This window comes from Callorhinchus milii, unplaced genomic scaffold, assembly GCF_018977255.1.
Source record: "Callorhinchus milii isolate IMCB2004 unplaced genomic scaffold, IMCB_Cmil_1.0 Scaffold508, whole genome shotgun sequence".
NCBI classification, from domain to species: domain Eukaryota; kingdom Metazoa; phylum Chordata; class Chondrichthyes; order Chimaeriformes; family Callorhinchidae; genus Callorhinchus; species Callorhinchus milii.
The window spans coordinates 1-22472 of NW_024705249.1; the positions used below are offsets into that span (position 1 = coordinate 1).

At 36.7% G+C, this 22472-nt stretch overlaps 1 protein-coding gene and 1 long non-coding RNA gene across 2 annotated transcripts; both read left to right on the forward strand.

Annotated features, from left to right (window-relative positions):
* The first annotated feature begins 322 nt into the window (after positions 1-322).
* Positions 323-2303, forward strand: LOC121852168. The gene is made up of 3 exons (XR_006086060.1): positions 323-352; positions 1926-2062; positions 2243-2303. It is a non-coding gene; the product is annotated as an uncharacterized LOC121852168 (long non-coding RNA).
* LOC103186885 lies at positions 2304-21919 on the forward strand. The gene is made up of 34 exons (XM_042346261.1): positions 2304-2332; positions 3027-3204; positions 3585-3797; positions 4691-4861; positions 5001-5138; positions 5827-5876; positions 5965-6085; positions 6525-6610; positions 7063-7192; positions 7331-7521; positions 7840-7927; positions 8623-8743; positions 9308-9486; positions 10198-10344; positions 11001-11128; positions 11236-11369; positions 11922-12016; positions 12507-12666; positions 13119-13138; positions 13595-13616; positions 13712-13739; positions 14173-14254; positions 14550-14714; positions 15096-15307; positions 15878-15972; positions 16585-16703; positions 16834-17001; positions 17213-17421; positions 18152-18255; positions 18628-18746; positions 19498-19656; positions 20408-20610; positions 21436-21523; positions 21817-21919. The coding sequence occupies exons 1-34, from the start codon at positions 2304-2306 to the stop codon at positions 21856-21858; spliced, it is 4194 nt and encodes a 1397-aa protein (XP_042202195.1). The 3' UTR covers positions 21859-21919.
* The last annotated feature ends 553 nt before the right edge of the window (positions 21920-22472 follow it).

Consider the following 22472-nt stretch of genomic DNA (forward strand, 5'->3'; position numbering starts at 1 on the left):
ATCTTGCATATTCAACTGAATAATAATTATAATTACTTATTACTGTATTATCTATGGATAGACTTTTATATTTACGCTAAGCGGATAAGAATGAGGAACTAAAGTTGCAGGAAAAACCTGCTGTAATTTGGATTATTTCGGCTCAGCTACTGTTTTCTGCTCATTTTATACGAATATTCATTTCAATCCATTTTCAATAACAACTATCTATAATTTTCCTTAATGAAAAGACCAAATGTTAATTTATTGCATTTCCCGTTTAGTGTGAGAATGCTGAGCGATCGTTACAATGATTTTACACCAGCCAAACAGGAGGAAATCTACAGTGGAATCAAAACTTATCTGCAACAAGGTAATACAGTTTAATTTAATGTATTTCATACATCTAATAAGAGCTGTCTTTGTCATTTTATGGAGTATATCCACAAGTTGAATTTTACTGAATGTTGCCAACCCAATACTGTGGGTGTGTTTTTATCTACAAGGTCCAAACAGCACAGTGGATGGCTTGGATGCCAGTTCCCTGATCAACATTAATTACAGATCATTAATTTCTACTGAATCACATGTATATTCCTATGTGTGTGTGTGTATATATGTCTATAGGAACAGGAGTATGCCATTCAGCCCCTTGAGCTTGCTCTGCCGTTCTATAAGAACATGGCTGATACTCCCTTGATGCTCTTACCTAACAAATATCTGCCCACCTCAGATAATTTGAATGGATCCAGCATTCTCTATTGGACTGGCCCTCTGTCCAGACTGACTCTACCTAGTCTCCATGTTTGGAGTAGAGACTTTCAACTTGTAACCCTAAAATATAGATATCAATGATAATTGGGAGTTAAATGGAATCGTTTTACAACATTCAAATTAAACTCACCAGGGTTGATTTTTTTTGTTTTTTTCCCCCCTATGTTTCTACAGATCCACTCAGAAAGTTATCATGATTCCTTATAGAATCATAGAATTATACAGTACAGAAGGAGGCCATTCGGCCCATCGTGTCTGTGACGGCTCTTTGAGAAGAGCTTCCAAATCAATCCCACTCCCCCGCTCTCTCCCCATAGCCCTGCAAACTTGTCCTCCCCAAATAATTATCTACTTTTCTCTTAAAAGTTGTTATCGAATTGGTTTCCACCAGCCTTTCAGGCAATGCATTCCAGATCCCAAAACTCGCTGTGTGGAAACATTTCTCCTCATCTCCCCTTTGTTTCTTTTAACAACTATTTTAAATCTGTGTCCTCGGGTTACCGACCCACCCGCCAGTGGGAATAGTTTCTTCTTGTTTTTATGCAGAAAAACATAAATCAGTTTGTTTATCAACTAGAACATGTTGCATTTTAAGTAAATCATTATCCATTCCCTTACATAGAGTTCTCAATATTTTCTCCCCTAGCTACCGTACACGTTTGCGTTGGATTATCTTTTATACTCCCCTGTAAAAGAGGTACCATCAAGGCCTATTAAAGAGTGAGAAATACTATGGGTGCCACTAGAACAAGGCTCCAATACATCTGATCTTATATTGGAAGAATCTCCATGTTGCTAATCTAGTTATGGTACCAGAAGAAGACACGTTTTAGCCATACTAATATTTGTTTAGGGTACATGACTATTTTGTCAGTAGATTTACCATGTTTGACTGACTGTTGGTCAGTCTCTCAAACCAGCAGAGTGCATTATCTTACTGTTCACCACCTATTGGGCCATCCTCCTACAAGATTAGGGTCTGGCATTTCCTCACTCCTGCAGAGTAACCTGATGCAGATCCAAGGGGTCTCGTGATTTGGAGATGAGGGAGAGAAAAATGGACTTTGATGATATGCTTTAAAAGTATGAAGTACTATTGTATTCACCCTAATGTTTTATTTTCCATTCATACCTGAATCTGCTGATCAAAGTATTTTCTTTACTCTCTCTAGCAGGTCCCAAACCACAATGTTACAATGAAACTGATCCAACTCTGAACTCCCTTGCTTGGTTTGTTAACTATCTGGGACTATTTATCAACCAAGTATCAGTAACTGATCTTCAGTCCTTCTCTGACAGTGAAATAGTGGTACGTTTGCTATTTTACTTCATTATAGTACAGGGTTTAATTGCATTCTATGAAGCACTATTCCTAGTGGTCAAGATACACGAATCAGCCATTGTATGACTGTGTGAGTTTTTTTTAAAAAAAAGCCATCAATTGAGTCCTTCCGTATTTCTAACTTCTTTCAAATTTCTTTTTCCTCAGCTTCAGGAATTTGCAGCAGATCCAGACAACCTGGCGCTTATTGAAAACCTGACATTATCAGATGAAGTTGCGAGATTTTATCTCAATTTGGTGATTCAAAATAATTCAAGTGTCAGTATCTTGAGGTATGTCTTGTGCATTGGTCAATTTTCTTTCCCATAATTCAGTTATTTTTAGGAAGCTGGTTATCTATTCTGATGCTAATGAGAAACCTAAGTGAGAGTCCAAATCCTAGATTTTTTTTGTTGTTGTACGTTGGTGAACTAGTACATCTCTGTATGCAGAGTTTGCAAAAGGTAAAAACCTTTCTGTGGATGTCAGTTCCATTGTCTGCAGTAATGAGGAATATACATTTCATATCTGTACATCTGTGAACCAAGTAGCACTAACTGATCTTCAGCCCTTCTCTAACAAAATAGTCTGTTCGCCGTATTACTTCATTATAGTACAGGGTTTGATTGCGTTTTACCATTTGTATATGGATAGGTTGATATTTTGATTGCTGCACAAGTTGAATCTTATTAAAAGGTAAATTTGGTTATCTGTTTGTGTCAGTAAGGTGCATTCTTTTCTGTAAATCCTTTAGTTTTAGGACTAAGTACAAGGATGGAGCAAGGGTTCCTAAACGTCTTGTGTTACATTTATTACAATACATGCTCCTATTAAATGTTGATATATGGAGGGAGTTCGAATCATAGAATTAAAAAAATTCAATTTTATTCTAAATGAGTGCACTGTACCATGGAGACATACACTAATAAAATTGTTGGCTTTTATATTGCAGTATTCCAAATTCTCTGATTTGCTTCGTCGCTGGAACTCAAATAATTCAGTCCTTAGATGCAGAGAATGCCTTGATCGTAATTGAGAAAATAAACCAAGTCTGTTTATTTAGTCTGACATCCAACACCACCAGCAATGAAACCTTGCTTCAAAAACCTTTGACAGATGAACAACTGATGGTAAGTGAGAGAGGACTCTTGATGGTGAATGGTTCTATCTTAGATCATTTCATTTAGATGCATGGAATGTACATTTGACATGGTATATTCCATACAACTTCATATGTATATTACATGCATCTAAATGAGATGATTTACCTGTTGTGCCTGGCTTTAAACTGGTTTTATTCAATATCAACGAATTAAAATGTCAGCTTTTTTTCCCCATATAGACGTCAATGTTCTGAGTACTAAGGCCCAAATTAAACAGACATTCTTCATTTTGTCTGCTAGGAAGTGCCGTAGCATAACACTTTGTTCATCTGCTAGTTATTCATACCTCATTTGAAATAGATATTCAGTGAAGTTGTTGATCTCAATACCTCGCTTGTTTCTTACAGCTCTCCACAGCTTTAGTGGGTAAAATTGACAACTTTACAGCGGATGTTCTGAATACTTTGGGCCAATCAGTTGTCGGAATATCATTGACACAGATTGAGGTTACTGAAGAGAAAGAGCTTCTGCAAGCCTTGCCAAGCCTGAGTCAAGCCACAAGCTGGAACATTGCACAGACCACTTTGATCGTAAACACTTTAATAAACAACGGTTTTGAGGTAAGATCGGCATAAACCGTAAACCCAAACTTTATATTAATGTATAAGTGAATGACTTTAATAAAGAATATGTTGCATGTAATTGGCATTAGATTTTGCAGGATTTGCATTCAGCTTAGTTCAGGTCAAACCATAGTGCAAGACTTGAATATCTGCGTAAAGATGGTACATCCAGCAAACTGCAGCATTGCAAATTAATAATGGTAGGAGCAGAACTTCATTCCAAGTTATGCTGACTCAACTTATCCTTTTTGCAGCTAATTATTTGAATTTGGGCCCTGGAGATTAATCTCTTTTCATAATGCTTTGATTTAAAGATGTTTCTTAACACAATAAGCTGCAAAAGTGTACTTAAAATTACCCAGCACCCGGATCATTCTTTTCCTATTGTGTTTGTGATACAGCTGCTGAGCATATACTACAGTTCTCCACATTTTCTGGGCCTGTTGGTCTAAAGTAGTCAGATCTGATGTGAAGTGATGAAAGGCAGAGTGAATGAAGGAGACTACACTAAAAAAAATGTAATTGCTAATTACAGCAGAAAGTTTTAGGCTGTTTATATTACTCCTTGTGGTGATTTGCGATGGAAATGGCAGTATAATCCAAGTTGAATAGGGTGATCTAAAGGTGGATTTTACATTGTACACCTGGTTCTTTCATAACATTAAATTCTAAAACACAAAGTTAGTTGTGCAAAAGTGAAACTGTGATGAGCCCGGATTAGCAGCTCCAAACATCAATCTGCTGCCCCCTCCCTCGTGACCCTAGTCCTGGAATCAATATAACTTTCTTTCTGGCGGTAGAAACCGTGCATTATAGATTTAACTTTTTGTTTCTAACAATAATATTCAAAACGAGGGACTGCTTTTAATTACTTTTTTTTTAAAATCTAGGTCAATAACGAACAAGATCTTCAAAGTCTCGGAACCCTGCTGACAGGTGTCCCCAGCAGCGTAATTCAAAATATTAACTCTACAGTGATTCTGAATGTCATCTCCGATTCTACATTCATTGAAAATATAAAAGCTGCTCCACAAGTTGTACAATATACAGTCGTCCAGAAGGTAAGTGATCACTGAATATGCAGTACTATCAGTAAAAAAAATTTTGCTGCCTAGACTTGATTAGTGACAGTAGCTGTGAATGTTGTTTGTCATAACCCAGAATGTTTCTTGCTAAATGTTGTGTTTAATTCAAAATCAGATCTTGGTGACGGAAGTTAACCCTGTAAAAGCTGTGAAGAAAGTTCCAGCTGATCTAGTCAAAGACATCCCACTCGTGCTCTTAAGTTCAGACTTGGTTCTTGAAGACGTGAATGATAAAGAATGGCTTCCCAGTCAGGTTGGTGATTCTGTGCTTTAATTTGTAATAAAATGATAACAAGTACAATTAGACCTCGTCGTAATGTGGTGACATAATGTGGTGATAATCTGGTGAGTTAGGGTCATAAAGTTAGAGTCCACATTTAATGGGCCCATATAAACCAATAATGTTATGATTTTCAAAATTGTCCGGATGAATTTCCCCATTCTGCTACAGACTTGTATCTTGAGTTTGACTCCTGCCGTTCCCTGAACAACAGTTAATAATTTCAGTTATGCTGCTATGGAAACTTGTTGAGCAGAGACTCGCGTGTTTTCCCCCATTCTCTGGGAAGCAACATCAGAGGCCGAGTGACTATTTCTGGAATAGCAAAAGGAATACCATTGTTGGATTTGGAGTTGTATAGTACATCATCACATAATTCCAGTCAACACTGTTGGAATATTTCCTGCACGGTGCGGTAAAGACATGGAATTCAAGTGATTTCATTCAGCTCGTTTATGCAATGAACTACACACCTGACTGATAGAATCCACTACAAATCATCATTAGATGTTTGACAAAACCGGGACTAGATTTTTGTACCACACTTTTTCACATTTTTTTTTCACATTCACACTTCAATACACCTCTTCATATTAAATTGAACAATGTATTACTGTAAACGTCAGCCCTACATATTAATATTTTCTTGTTCTCCCCATAGTCAACTGTGTTTTTTGAAAGTATAATAACGCAGGACAACAGTTATGACATGTAAGTGGCTTTTTTCTGCTTCCACATGTTCCTCCAGGTTCTCCTTTTCCTCACCTGCAATGAATTAACAATATATTATTTGCTTTAGCTATTCAACCTCTGTGCTCCAAGGATTCAGCTGCGGTGCGGTAAAGACATTGAATTCAAGTGATTTCATTCAACTCGTTCATGTAATGAACGACAAACAAACCATACTTGATGCAAGTCAGGTGAGTTTTTGATCTATTTTCTGCCAATGTTGATTTTTGATCTTAATGTGAAAATAAAATGTTGAGATGAGATAATGAGGAGCAGAGTATATTGAGGTCCTATTGTACTCAGATAATTAAAAGTTGTGATCTTTTTGCTACGTCTGTATATTGGGACAGTTGTGTTGTCCTCCCCATTACACATTTCCAATCACTTGCTATTAATAGTTGATCTGGTTCTGAGGAGCTTTACCATAATCCAAATCATTGATGGTGGATGACCAAACTGTTTCTTTTGGCTCATCATTGGAGCTGTCCTCAATCCTGCAAGCTAAAGCAGTGGCCAGTAAGGCAATCTTAGATGGATAAATATTGGGAAAGTTTCCAATGCATCATATTGATAAGCTTCTCAGTTAATATTAATGGATATTTCAAATTCATGTGTTGCTTTCCTTTTCAGCTGAGCTGTATAGCTTATAAACTCTCTTCCAATGGAACTCCATCAGCCATAGACAACCTCCCCAAGGATGTTGTGCTTTTTTTCAAGTACGTTGAGCATCTTCCAAATTAATTTTTACATCTAAATCTTTGACAGTAGTGGTGTCCAAAGTATTGTAGAGTTGTTTGCTTTATTTAACCTCTGCGGCTTCTTCAAGGTTACAACTAGATTATATAAGCTGGACAAAAACACCTTGCTTTGCCTGTATGAAAATGACAACAGTTGATTTTGGTATACAGCATTTAAGGGATAACACATATCGCAGTGCACACATCCATTGAATATGTGCAACAACAACAACAAAATTACATTTGTAGAGTGCACTGAGCCACGTAGACTGGAAGGTTCATAGTTTTGACTTTGCTACTCTCAACTGGGTGGTAAGTGGAGAACTGGCCACCCAGTTGAGAGTGGCCTCGAATATTGCTCCGAATAATTCATAAATCACCACTTTTTAAAAAAAATCAGGTCATAAAACTTTAATCTTTTCATGTTTTAGTTCTACAGACATGAGCACATTTCCGAATTGCAAGAACCTCTTCAAAGCTGTTGGACTGTCAGACATTAATATCTTGCAGAAAGAATCAGAAATAAGAATCAGTCTGTTGAATAATGCCAAAATTTGCTTGGTAAGTTCAGCAATTTTGATGCAAAGATTCTGTTACAGTTCTCAAGTAGTTAAGTTGAACGAAAGGGAGACTATGCAAACCTGTGAAGATCATTTTACAATTGAATTTATGACTCAAAAATTTTTGTTTCAACTTCAGGAAATAACTGGCACAAATCTAACAGAGGACAATGTTAGGACATTGGGTGCTTTGGCCTGTGACCTCGATGGATCAACAATCAATGGATCTGATATTTCCATTTTAGAATCATTGAAAACATGCCTTTCATACACAGATAGTCAAAAGGAAGCAATCGAAGAGCTATTAAACAACAGAGCAACCAAATATGGGTAAGTATGGAGCTGTTCATCTTCTGGTTTCCTACAAATATTATCAGAGCAGTTGAATATTTGTGTTTTACATGATATTGTGGAAAGGGGTACTACCTGTGCAACCTGTCTTCCAACAAAATGTAAAGGAATCATTTGAGCAATAAACATGTTTTTATGCTTATGTTTTCCCATCCTCTTGCCTACAAAGATGTTTTCCAATTATTTATATTATATATACATATATTGCTGTAACCAGGTGATCTTATTGGGAAGGGCCAAAATGTCTCCAATAAAGTTATTAATCCAATAATTTATGATTTCTTTATTTGACCGCAGTCCACCTTCCTCGTGGACATCATCCACTGTGAATGATCTTGGAAACCTACCTCTGGCTTTGGCCTCTACATGGAATCTAGTAAACACGGTATGTTTTAAGGAATTTAAAATTGATTTCAATGTGAAATTACTAATCAACTGTTCTCATTTTGTTTAAACTACAATAGGCTCTTCAGACAAAGCATTAACACAGTTCCTGATATTTGAAACAACAACAATTCGCATTTATATAGTGCCCTTCACACAGGGTAGCGTCCCAAAGCACTTGAAGTGGCCCTTTGGCTAAACCTGCAGAGAAATATTTTCAAAAGTAGAAAAAAATATTTGGCTATCATTATCCACTGATCAAAAATTTAATGTAATGAATTTTTTTTTAGTAAAATTTTCAAGCGTTTACATTTTCTACTATTGTGTGGTCCTGTAGCTCGCAAGCGAGTGACCTGGGTTTGATTCCCGGCAGGGCGAAATGTAATGTAAAAGTTTCCTTACTCCACACGCCTCTGTTTACCTAGCAGTAAGTAGGAACTTGGTTGTTAGTTGATGGCAGATGGCTTTTACGGTGGTAATAATTCCTTCAAAAGAATAATAATAAATTGGTCACTCAATCCACAGCCGTTTGTGGGGACGCTGCTGTGCGCAATTGGCTGACCCGTTTCGCCCACAAAATATTCAGTCAATTCACTTTGTAGTATGTTCTGTGAAGCGCTTTGAGACATCTCAAATACATGATAAGGCGCTATATCAAATGCAAGGATTATTTTTATTATTGTTATTGTTATTCAGGCTGTCTTTCGACAAGCTCTTCCAAGCTTTATCAAGAGAGTGAAAAGATTCCAAAGACCAAGTGAACAACTGATTTTTATGAGTCAACTCAAGCTACGTAAAAGATCGAAACGTGCAGCAGGTATGTAATCATCATAAAATTGCAAGTTGATTAAATAAACAGCGTTATGTATACAGTAGAGTATATTTCATGATGATTGTAAAGAAGTAGTTCTTTTGTTAGTCAAATGGAGCTTCAATTCACAAGCAGCCCAAGAATATCAATTTTATGAGTGAGATCTTGACTATAGTAATACTTACTTGTATAGCACTTTATCATCCCCTAACACTTCAGAAAGCTTTGGTACCAGCAGTATGAACATATCACAAAAGATGTGTGACTAACCTAAACAGGGAATTGTCTTTTCTTGCAATTATTACTTTTTTTAAAAAAGCTTTGAACTACAGTATTGATACAATATTTCTCAACAATGAGCATAATAATGCATAATTCTGTACGTTTTAGCAAATAAGCTTAAGCAGCAAACTGAAATGCCATAAAATCTGTTTGTCACTGACCTCTGTTTGTTAGACCCCCACTGTATGTAAATTCTGTGCTTGCCTAGAAATACATATTCACTTTGAGACATTTTTACACCATAGATCAAAATCAAGGATGTTTATTATTATTATTATTTGTTTGCAGCCTGTAGTGGGGAAACGATAGCAGCAGAAGATATCAATGAGCTAACTCCTGTACTATATACAGCTGCTCAATTAGATGCCTGTTTGCCTAATTCTGTATTGAAGGATTCCGTGCTTTTACTGGGAACTCTTGACTTTGAATCCTCTCAGCTTCACGTTCTGAAAAAGCGACTTGAACAGGTAAGAACTGCAGCTTGATAGTGTCATCAGGCAAACTACCTACTGTATTTCAAAAAGGTTTACAATTTTTAGATTAATTCAATAGCAACAATTGGTCAACTATTAATGGTCACTAATTTGTACATCGGAAGAGTAGTTCAGAGATGGAATTAACCGTTAAAATTATTCTTGAAATTAATTTGAAAGGTTGGGAAAATCAAATTTTATTGAACATAAAATTTCTGTTGGTTGTGTGATGGAGAAGCAACACATGTTTATTATCTCACTGATCTGTTCTGTTTTATTCTGTACATACAGACAGCGTTGCAAAGTTCCATCTGAAAAAAATAATCCTTGCATGTGGAAGTCTTCAAGTCATTGAAAAATCTCAAAGAGCTCAAAATATTATTAATTATCAGTAGCAGAGTACGACTTGACTAATAGACAATTCAGCTATTAAATATGCTGGGGTACAAGTGATTAAATAGATGTAGAAGCACTTTATCTGTTGAGCTACTCTGGGCGTCCTGTACACTTGTATAACATTGAAGTAAATAAAATGCATTTTAGTACCTTGTTCAAATTAGGAACGAGCAGGCATTCCAAAAAGTAATAAAATTCAAACAGTAACCAAATATTTAAATTGCAACCAAGGCATTTAAATATTGTTTTCCTGAGAAATAAAGTATTATGCAAAAATTGATTTATGCAATTTTGATTTTCCTAAAACAGATCTACCCCAACGGGCTAACAGAAGAGCAGATAAAACTCCTGGGAAACATAACTACTGTGTTCAACACGACAGAAATTAACATGTGGAACATAACTCAAGTCGACACCCTTTCAAGGCTGCTGATGAATCAGTTAGAAAGCACAATGGTAATAAACTCCCTCCCCAGAAACCCTGAGTGGTTTCGGCATATTCCAAAATGTGCTGAACAATACCAACAGATAATGACCTAGGACTGTAAACATGGTTATATGTTTCTTAATAGAAAGCTCTTAGGGAACTGCATACATTGGGGTAAGTTGAGAATTGAAGCCCTGGCAGAAATGCTGGTTTGTGGCTATAGTTCCACACAGACAAATACATGATTACAGTTACGCTGCTAAACCCAGACACTGAGCAAAGCTCAAACTTCCCAAACCCCATGACTACACGTGCGGCCCTTCAAGCAGTCAGTTATAAACTAATTTTGGCAGAAACTTTAACATAGATAGAGGATTTATCAGGAAAACGGAAAAATAGGCGATATATACTTTTTATATATATATATATATATCTGTGTGCACAAGGAATATGTTGAGAAGAAATTACATCAACAATTTGCATTTATATAACACCCTTCACACAGCAAAGTGTCTCGAAGCACTTAAATTAGAACAGGTTTAGTGAACGTATTGCACAGAGGTAAATCTCTAGTCCTGAGAATTGGATTTAAGTATTTATCGAGGAAAAATAACTTTTTATTTAGGACCTTCCTGTGTAATCATGACAAGTGAACTGTCCTTCAAATCTTATATTTGGTTTACAGGTAAAAGCCATCATTACAAGATATCTGAATCTGAATGGACAACTGAATGGAGTGGCTGTAAACGCTATTGGTGGGGAATATGTGTGTACTCTGGATGAAAGCCGACTGACAACAATTTCAGACTTGGTGTAAGTGTTGGCATCTTTGTGTTGGGGGGAAAAAAAAACTAATTATGTCACATGTCACACAGCTGCTTTAATGAAAATCAAATCATTTTTAATCATTCCTCTTGTAGGGATGCAGGACCACTGGATATTTCCACTTGCACTCAGTCAAAGAAGAACTTACTTTACAACAAATCTGCATCTGCACTGAAATCTTTTAGAAGTAACCCAATCGCCTTCTACAATCAAATAAAGTCATATATTGGTAAGTAAATATTACTCTTGTGGTTAGGCAGCTTGAACTTTTTCGTTAACACTCATTTGTTCATGAAGCTAAGAAATGTGTGTGCTGAGAAGTTAGTGTGAATGCTAAGAACACCGTTGTTAGTTAGATGCAAAGTAATACCATACTAAATTACATGTGTTTAGCGCCTCCACATCGGGAGAACGTCCCAATGGGCTAGGACATCCACTTGTCACGAGTTCAACTAAAATGACTCAAAATATTTTTGGGAAATGTAAATGGAATCAAGATCTAAAGAAGATAGATATGTTAATGTGTTAATGTTTGATCAGCATTGGTTTAGTCAGAATAGTTCAGAGCATTTTTACCATTTAGGAGAGAAAGAGCCCTAAGTATGAGAATAACTTACACTGCATATAAAGTGACGCATTGACTATATAGATACAAATAATATTGTGATATACGTCAAAAGATTATGTTAGCAGTGACTCAATTTATTTTTAATACCTTTCATTATTTTTTAAAGTTAGCGTGTGCAGATGGCTAATGGAGTGGTTTGACTATTTACTTTAGGTGGTGCCCCAATAGAAGATTTGAAGATTTTTGCAAACCACACTGTCAACATGGACTTTGAAACCTTCATAAATCTAAATGCTGATGAAGTCAAGGTTTGTTACAGTAACGTTGCCACAATCTTATACAGTCCATAAACCCAAACATCGTGTTGTGAAATGGCTTGACACAACAAAATTACATTTATAGAGCGCCTTTCATGTCGGGAGGACGTCCCAAAGCGTGCCATCACATCCAGTCAGTGTAAGCGTAATAAATGGCTGACCTCTGAGTCTGCGTGTCATGGATAATGTCCCTGTGTGTACAGTGTCCATGTGCACTATGTGCAAGACCTTCCTACACGTATCAGCGCACTCAGAATGTACCAAGTGATGGTGCAGTGATCGGGCAATCTGAAAGTCGGACATTTTTAAAGTGTGGGAAACCCACCCACCCACATGCTACAACTGACCAAAAAGGCATCCACTTTGTAAGCCAACCCGATCTAGAGTGAAACTATTTTTTTTTTACGAGTGAATTATTTTAACCGGGGCTCTGGAAAGTTTGCATTGGGAGCTGAACCTTCAAATGTTTGTTCCTTTTAAGATCCTGAGTGCTCAGGAATTGATAAACCTGCTTGGAGCTTTCTTGCCAGCCCTTCAGACCGGAAGAAATGAAATAGTAGTGAGAACGTGGGTGGATTCAAACTTAGCATCTGACGTGAGGAAAGTTGGATTAATCGGAGGTATTCCAGATACTTTAACAGGTGTGTGCATCATCAAAGCAGAATAAATGTCTTTATTAAGTGTGTTATCTTGGATTCATTTGAGTTAAATCGTCCTTATTGTGCCAGACCACCAAAAACTCCATAGAATTAGCCCAACTAAAGACACCACTGTGTATACTTAGGTTTAACATTTAGGGTCACACACAAAAAAAATTGTGTAACCTTTGTTAAACATCTGAGGATGACTTGGAATGCACTACAGCTTTGGGTCTATTTTGCTGAGGGGAAATATCTGTACTACATTCAAAAGCGTTTTCTTTCTCTTTTGAGATCAACAACTGCCATCTGCACTTCAAAACAAGGTTACAGTTACTGTAGCTGTGCTGACAGCAAAATCATTGTAAACCTCTGAAAGATAGAACAGCAAAAGTAAAATGAATACTATTTGTCAAACGCTTGTTTTCCTAATATTTCATTTGTTTTGATTTCAGAACCCACACCAAATTTTCCGGTAAGACTGATTTACCACTTTTTAATTTTTCATGAAGATTTTTAGTGTTATTTATTAAATGTTTATTTTTTTTGCTCTCTTAATTCTGGGAACAAATTTGTCAACTGAGAGGGTACGGACAACCTTCTGATTAACCTTCTTGTGGAGAAGTGTAGGGAAGGAGGGAGATAATAGGCATGAAAGTGCATCATATTGATCAACGGCACAAGGCATGGTAGCATCAACCAAAGTTTTCCCACTCGAATATGGAAAAAGGTTCCTGAAGCACTGCTATAATTATTCAAATTACCCCCAAAAGTCTCTTGACTTTGCATTGTGTTTGTGAAGCTCTAAGGAAAGCGATTGTTTTATTGAAATATCTCATAACTTTGTTCATCTGTAGGAGTTCCATCTATAGATTTATGTTACATTTGTCAAAATTAAATACTAAACTTTAATTTACTTTCCTTTTGTTAGTGTGGCAACACCACAGTTAATGGTAAGATTCTTCTTTTGTGGAATTCTCTTATTTCTAGTTCATTTCAATGTTGCATAGATATCCTCAACTTATTTTTTTCATTATATTTAATACAGTGACAGCCTTCTGTGAAAACGTTACCAGGTAGGAATATGAATAAACGTGCTGATGTTGTTTGTAACTAGTGACTTTCTTTACTTTCTATCGTGACAAAGCTGACACCTTGTGTTTCTCTGCCTGTTTCACTGTTGGATGCATCAAATATATTCATGTGAATGACACGTGGTTTTAAGTATGAAATATAGCATCTAATAAACACACAGTAAACTCAAATACCTTTATGTAATTGGGGGAAACAACTTCATCAGAAAGCTCCCTGTAATCTGGCAAAAATATTAATTATAAAGCTATTATTAAAAGGGATGTTTCTTAAATATGAATTGGTGATGGAGCTCCATGTTTTGCTGCACAAGTGTAAAGAAATACATTTTGAATTGTAGGGAAACTGTTACTTAAAATGTTCTTTTATTCTCATTTCGATTTATTTCCTGAAATATGTGACTTATTTTCCCCGTAGCTTGGAAGTGAATAGTTTCCTCAAAGCTGTTAACGTGAGCCAATTCTGCAATTTTACCGTTACTGACTACGCATGTGCTGAGGTAAGCTCCAAACTCTATCTGAAGCCATTGACTTTGCTCTTTTATACTGCTCTTTTTACTTCAAATTTTAAAGGGCCACTGTACTGAGGCAGAAAGGATTGCGTGTGTGTTTTTCTGGGGGGTGGGTGTGGAATATAAGAATTGTTGGCTTGGGAGATACCATAAAATAACAGATCATTATTACTGAATTCATTCATCATCAATCAAGAATTCTTATAGTGTGATATCCTTAGATAACTGAGATGTTGCAGACTGCCTTAACCCAATATGTATTTCTAAATATTTTCCTTTACAGACTAACCTTGTGGCAAACCTATCAGATGATTATGTGACTGATATATTTGATTGTTTTACTGGCAAAAAGGCTCTGAGGAGCTCAGATGAAACTGCATTGACTGTATTTATTCAGAAACTCGATGGAATTTCACTTAACAAGGCTTTGGACATGTTCAATAATAAGGTACCTAATTGCTCATTAAACTGTACATAGACAAATAATTTGTGAAGGGGGTAAAATAGAATTCATTGTTATCATTCAGTGGCAGCTTTATTGTTTGTATAATAAAATTAGGAAGCACAGACTTGGCAGCGTGATTCCGTACATGTACTCTACTGTCTACTCTATGTACTCTACATGTACTAATACTGTCTCCCAGAGACAGCAGACTGTCCTTACGTTACCTGTGCTGACAGTAAAATGCAAAGGAAATCATTCTGGCCTGCAGGCTGCTAGAGTTTATCAGGTGTCAATTGCAAACACTAGTGAAAACCTTTTGAAAACTGTAAAACAAGGTCTTTGCTCACAAAGTTTAAAAACTCCATGGCCCGTTGTGTGTTGCAGACCTTGAACTCGTCAACAATCCCTCTGATAACAAAGACCGTATTCATGAAGGCCTTTTTGGAGAAGGTGAAGACAAATGAAAACTTAGCCAATGCAACATTCCTGACAAAATGGTTTCAGGAGAGATTCGGGCCGTTTATTGCTGGCATTCCCTCGACTTTCTTGGACTGCCTTTTGATAAGGAATACAACCTGTGGTGGTTACCAAGCCGTGTGAGTTGACAATTTTTACAATCGTATATTGCAGCAGATGAGATGAAAATAGAGATTTTAAAAAGGTCCCATATTTTAAACTAAAATGTGTGCGACATCAACAACAACAACAACAAGATTGCATTTGTATAGCGCCTTTCACATCGGGAGGACATCAGTAAAGTCATTGAAGTGCATCTGGGCCATTGGTTACACCTTTCACATTTCAGAGTGAAATGTAACTCCACTTATTATTGTCTTTATCGAATATCAATTGGAAGCTTGTTGGTCTAATTGTAAATAATAGGACCTAAAATAAGCCACCTGTTGTCTGAGCAAACTGATTAAATACTGTACAGTTTATTTATGGTGAATAAATAACATTAGATTTCCACATAAGATCACGTTCAAAAGGCTGCACTTTTCAAACTTTCTAATGACTTTGACTAGTTCCAGCAGTTTTGTGTTTAATTTAGGGACAAGTACAAATACAGTCCATTCATGATCTTTAGAGAAGGATAACATATAATAAAAATACAATTAAGAAATGCTGTTGGTGTGACTAATGCTTTCAATGTCTCCTTATGTCAGTGTAAAAGGACTCAGCAATGGATTCAGAGAAATGCCACTGACAACAAGACAGAGTGTACTGCGAATATGGATTCTTGGTTACCTCAACAGCACAGGTAAACTAGAAAGGCAAATCGAAAAATGCGACAAGAGATTTTCATCCAAAAAATTGTAAAAGGATTTTTTTTCCCCCTCAACTTAATTAGAATGGCAATTTTCCTTTTATTTGTAAATGTACTTACACCGGTGGTATGATCTTGTCAGGGGGAAAATATATTGACTGGGTGAATAATCACTGCTTAGACTTGCTAGAACCACAGCAGTATTGGTTTGATGAGAGGAAGAGCAGATCGTGAGGTCACCTCCCAGTGCAGCTCTCACAAGCTCCTAAATAGACTTGTGAACTGTTGAAGTTGTATGACCTCTAATCAGTGCCTCCCCCTAACTGTGCCACAATGGGAGTAATAAGAAGATGTCCTCACACTCCAATATTCGATGGCCTTGGAACACATACATGGAAATATAATGCTCAATCTGCTCTTCATATTAAACACTTGGCTTGTCTGGTCAAACCCAACTTATAATAATAAATGTATTGTAAGAAGCTGTGAACAATCGCCGGTTAGTAAAGAGGTTAAGTGTCATTGCATATTTGCAAAATATTCATGACAATCCATTGGGTAACTGGGCAAGGTGTGTGATTGAGTTTCTTTACCGTTGGGCTCCAGGTGCTGGTTGTATCAACAATACCAATGGATCCAGAGACTGGCTGGTGAAGAATTGGGGAACATTCTATAATCTTGTTCAGCTAAAGGATCTCACTCAGCTGAATTCTAATTTCAGTGCAGTAAGTTTTGTATTTTTGAGAGATTGACTAATATATTTTCATGATTGGGGGAAATTGCCCTCCGTGTTATTAGTTCTTTCAACATGACCAAACAACCTGCTCGACTTGAACAACTTTTGAATTTCTTTAGTTTGAAGTCCTGGACCTACTCAACCCCCGACATTTCTCCGAGCTGACTGTGAACTCAGTTGGTTTAAACAATATTGTTAACATCAACAAAATCCTCAATGAACTCACAAAGAGAAGCTTCAGTGAACTGGATTCCTACATGGTCTATTTTGTCAATGACGCAAAGAATGTAAGTTGGCTAATACTTTAATATTGGGAGCATCAAACCCTGCCTAGGCTCAAGCCTAAACACTTAGCTGCTAAACGGCTACGAGTCGAATGGAAATTTCAGATGTTTTTCCATTACAATTAACAAAGATGACTTGTCATTTTAAATGCCCAATCCTTTTCACAAATTGAAATATTAAATCTTTTATTGTTTCATTTTCATTTTATTTCAGGCGGGAATTACTGACATTCCAAACACAGGTGTAAGGGACACAATGCTGAGCAGCGTCGTACAGAAACTGGAACCTCAGTTTACAACGTTTAAAACCACAGAATATGCCGACTGGTTCCAAGAGAAATTACAGCTGTTGCTACCCAGTGTAACATCCAACGAGCTTGCCGCAATACCCACTAACATAACATGCCAGTCCTACCGAGCCGTGTAAGTATACAGTGTGTGGACAGGATTTATTGGGACATCCCAGGAAGCTGAGGTGTTTGCGGTTTAGACTTGGAAACCAGTGTTCCGGATTAGGGTTTGGGGCTTGAATCACGGTAGGTGCACTCAGCCCTTCACTCTCTGGGTGGAAAATATTCATTTTAGGGTCAAAGGTAAGTGGTTTAACAAGTTCTGAATAGGTATATCTGGCCAGGTAGGTCCACAGTAACTCAAGACACTGTTTGCTGCCAGCAAACACGATTGAGATTTTGTGATGTGTCTTTAATCTCGTAAACCAAAGTTAGTTCGCTGTGAAAGTCTAGTAAAATTAGTTTGCCTTAAAAATATAGCAATCTCACTCTCATACATTGATGCCCACAGAATATGCCGAGAGACGTTCTTTTCAACGGCAATTCCTGTTATAAAGACGTAACAAAAAAAATCATTATTTGCAGCTGAGCACTGCTGACACTTATGGATCCAAAGCATGATTTACCACCTGCAATGGAGAACATTGTCTTGGTAAACCCTGTTTGTAAGAAAGCGTAGTCACACTCTGTTTCCAATTTGCCAGTTTCAAACTATAGTTTCTATCACAAAAAAACAATATTTTTCTTTGTTTCACTGTAAAATGTTGTGCATAGAAGTAGGCAAATGTACAAAGGAAATAACACTCTTAAGCCTTTGTATTTTCTGGTTATATTGCAAATTATTTTGTTTGAAATCTTTGCAGGATTAAAGGTTTGGACAACGTTTCCTCAAAGTTATCAGTGCCACAAATTGGTCATGTCTACGCCTTTGTTTCAAAATATTTATCAAGCCAACTAAATACATCAGGTAACGAACGAGTTGAAGCACAAAAGCAGTAATGCATTAATCTTGTTTTACAGTGTTTTGTGATTTTGGGACAGCAATGCCATCGGTTGTAACTGTTAGGATTGGTGTACTGTGGGGAAACTCGACTGACTTTTTAACACCCTTCTATTAACTTTTAACAACGGTATTCTATTGGAGGTCTGAATTATTGTTCGGCAGTTCACCTATAATACAGTCACTACACTTTTAAATAAAATCCTTTGAGATGTTTTGACAGTGTGATAAACAGCTATATAAAATGCAAGTAGTATTATTCATAGTAAAAATAATAAAAGTGCAAATACTTACGCAGCTGAAGTCCTAATAATGATTCTATTAATCCTCCACTTGCAGGTTCTGCGTGTGTGGCAAACACTACTGATGATCGTGATTGGCTACTGAAGAACTTTGCCACGTTCCAGTCATTAGCTAAATACAGCGACTTCATACATCTAAAGAACAACTTTACCGGAGTAAGTTATTCAGGTTCGATGAGGATATTAAAATGAGAAAGCACAAGAGGTCACAACGTAGGGTGGTAAAGGGCAATGTCAAAACAGACACCATGATGTATTTATTTTCCCAGAAAGTAATTCGTAACAGAGCTGCTTAACAAGCAGTTTGATGCTGTGATGGGAAGGGTATTCTGGAAGCATAAGGTCAAATAGTTTTAGATCAGTTGCTACTTCTCGTCCTCACAATGAGATGGTAAACTAAGGTTACGTCTGCCTGTTCAGGTAAACACTGCCTGACTTTTTTTTTTAAAAAAAGGGAGTTTTTCCTCGTATCCTGGGCAACAATCCACCGAATAAAACTGACCATTCACTTCATGGCTGTCTGTGTGCAAATTGGTTGCTACATTTGCCAGCAAATGCTTATATCATTACCCTTTGCAATAAGATTAGGAAGTGCTTTGAACCTCATGGGCATTATATCAAATGCAAGAATTATCAGCATCTTTAGTTTTATGCTCATTTTAACATCTTAAACGAGGTAACAACAATTCTTAACCCAACACAATCACGCCATTGGTTCAGCAAAAAAACATCAATTTACTCCATTCACAAAGCGGTTGGATGTATTTTGCAGGATTTCACTGGTTTGGAACACAGTCTTTTTGGAAAATGCTAAAATTAAGTAAAAGGAATGAAGCATTTTTCATGAAAATAAATTTTAGTTGGAATATTGAGAAACCTAATTACAATATCTTTTTATATGTTAAAGGTTGATGTTGTGGATTTGCTGACTTTAAGGCAATTGGCAGACTTGACCGCCAGTAATGGAACGTTGAAGACTCCAGATGATGTTCGCAAGGTTATGAGCAGAGTTACGCCTGAAACCATCACACAGTTTATGGACATTTTCAGCTTTGGTGCAAAGCAGGTAGAAAATTTGAATGTTTGCTCAGTCAAGAATTTGCATCGTTTCAAAGCCACGTTTCTTGAATTCCAGTGAGAAAGTAACTTTTCTCTACTCAATGCAAGTTCACAATTGTTAAACGTAGTTCACCATAACAAATAATGTATTCTGTGAGCTCTGCGTCACTGGAGACTGCATCAGATAAACCAAGTGCCTGAAGTGTGATATTAAAATACTGCTGTTTAAAACTCAATTAAGATCTGTTCTTCACTTTTAAAGTATGTATGATTTGCTAAATCCCCATGTACCCAATAACAATTCTCTAGATTGATACTTAGTAGGTAAGGATTTTGAAGAATGAGGTGGAAAGATAGTGAAATGGAATTAAAGAACAGATGTGAGAAGGCCTTTTAGATGAGGAGCATCTAAAACAGGATTTAGGGCAATATTGCCAAATAGATTCCTTGAAGTCATCTTCAATGTTTACCGTGCTCTGGTCAAGCTGCACCTGGCCAGAATGCTGGAGTCATTCAAGAAACATTATGCTATTATGGGATGGATGGGTAATATACGGTGGGTATTCTAGAAGGATGAGATACAGCTGTTCTTCATCGAAACTTCTCGTGATCTGATGAATTTGGGACCTAGTAAGTTTATACTGTAACAGAAAAGCTTGGGTCAAAAAAGGATAAATGGGGATATTAACCTACTGTCAGACATTTTAATTTGATCAAACTTAATTAATTTATTTTTACTCATTTTTTAACTTTACCAGAACAATGCATTTTTGGCCCCAAATATGAAAGCCACTTTGCTGACTGAAGTGCTGGATCGCAGTCTACCAATTATATCTCGCTCCAATGACACCGAACTTCAGAATTGGTTTGGTATAAGGCTTGAAATGCTGATATCAGAACTAAACGGATCCTTGACTGAACAAATCCTGGCCAATGCAAGTTGCAGTAGATCTCTGATCATGTGAGTCTCGACAATTGTTTATTCTGACAGCCCTGTGAGAGTTGTGTGTCTTTATAGCTTAAGTTCATTTATAATGCAGTTGCAATGTGGATTCCGTTCATTTGCGTACATGCAGACCAGCCCACTCGCTTCCCAATGGCTGGCCAGCTTCCACCCTAAAACGACCGAGTGGTGGGTCATTAGATCGCCACCCGACATCACAATCTTCTTTGGGTACGCGCAGCAAAGAGCAAGTGATGTCAGTGGTGCCTGGAAGTTAGCGATTTTTAACGTGGGAACTGGCCAAAATGCAGGGCGCAGGCTGGCTGAACACACGTGCAGCGAAACCGTCCTTTGCACCTCACTATAGCACTAGAGTTATGATTTTATGGATCCCAACCATCGCATTATGATGAAGCTGTGCTATATATTGTTATATTATTATTATTGCAATTGGCTGCCGCGTTTCACCCACAAAGTACACAGTCAATCCACTTCACAATGTATTCTATGAAGAGCTTTGAGACGTCTCAATGATGTGATGAGGCGCTACATCAAATGCAGAGGTTATTTTTGATTTTATCACAATGGGTGAAAAAGTGCAAACTTTCTTTTGCATCTTTACAAAATGATTAATTAGTTAGAAACCTGTTTGAACATTTTTTTTAATGAGAAATAATTTTCAGCTTTGTAAAGTTAAAGCTATCTTTCTTTTAACTTTTGTTCAAAACCTTCTAAGATGTTCAGAGGTGTAACAGATTGAGGCTTCATTTTAGTGATACATAAATGAAAGTAAAATTTAAATATAATCACTGAAAGATGAAATGTTGCCCTTTTTTTATTTAGAATACAAAGCTTGAATGCCCATTTCTCTGAATTTAATGGTAACCAGCAGAAGAGCTGTATAATAGCATCAAAGATTATCTTCAAAAAGGTAAAAAAGAAAAAATTGTGTTTTTGTCCATTATCTGTGAATTGCTTTAAGATTTGAACGACAAATTTAACGTTCTTGGTGACCTCCATTCTCCATTGCATTTATCCTTCGGTACTCAGTTATTTCAAATGGATTGTTGATGTTAAATATTAAAAATGGACGGGAAGGACTTTTATTTTTATGGTACGGTGTCTAGAGTGGTGTTACGATTAACCCAAAGCATTTTACTTGTACGGAAGGTTTTTATGTTTAACTCTATCCTGATATGCTTTGTATTTCATTCATTCATTTAGCTCCCAAAACAAGATGCTTTGACTCAACTAACCAAAACCTAAATTCTCCTACATGGTTTGTGAACTATTTGGGGAAATTTATGATCCATACCAGCGTAGATGACCTAACTTCACTCGTTAAAGAGACCGACGTATGTATAATTCTACTGAGTGATACCAGAACCGCTTCTCTTTCCTCCTACCTCGGTTTACTCTTTTGAACAGGCAAAGCAAACTTGAAGCCTCATGTAGTATTTATTGTTCCTTTGTGTAACTTTCTGTTATATTTTCACTGATTGTTCACATTTATTTTTGCAGCTTCAGAAATTTACAGTTGACCCAGCCAACTTGAACCTTGTGAGCAGCCTTGCTCTTTCAAAAGATATCCAAGAGTTTTATGCCATCGCGCTCTTCAAAAATACAAATGTCAATTTCACAAGGTACATTTACTCTGCTGTTTGGATAAGAGTTGACAAGTGATATTTGTATAAGTGTGAATGTACAGAATAAATCAATCAACAAAATAAAATATTAACTTAAAAATTAAAGCACTTTGAGACATCCTCGCAATGTGAAAGGCACTTATGTAAACATAAATTTTCTTGTAACTCTTATTTATTTTCAGCACAATTACAACTTTGCTGGGAATTTCACAAGTTATATTTTTTTCATTTAAG

Coding starts and splice junctions, on each gene's coding strand:
- LOC103186885 (XM_042346261.1), top strand. CDS start 2,304: ATGAAGTTGCGAGATTTTATCTCAATTTG. Junction 7,193..7,330: donor ATAATGCCAAAATTTGCTTG/GTAAGTTCAGCA, acceptor TTTCAACTTCAG/GAAATAACTGGCACAAATCT. Junction 10,345..11,000: donor ATCAGTTAGAAAGCACAATG/GTAATAAACTCC, acceptor TTTGGTTTACAG/GTAAAAGCCATCATTACAAG.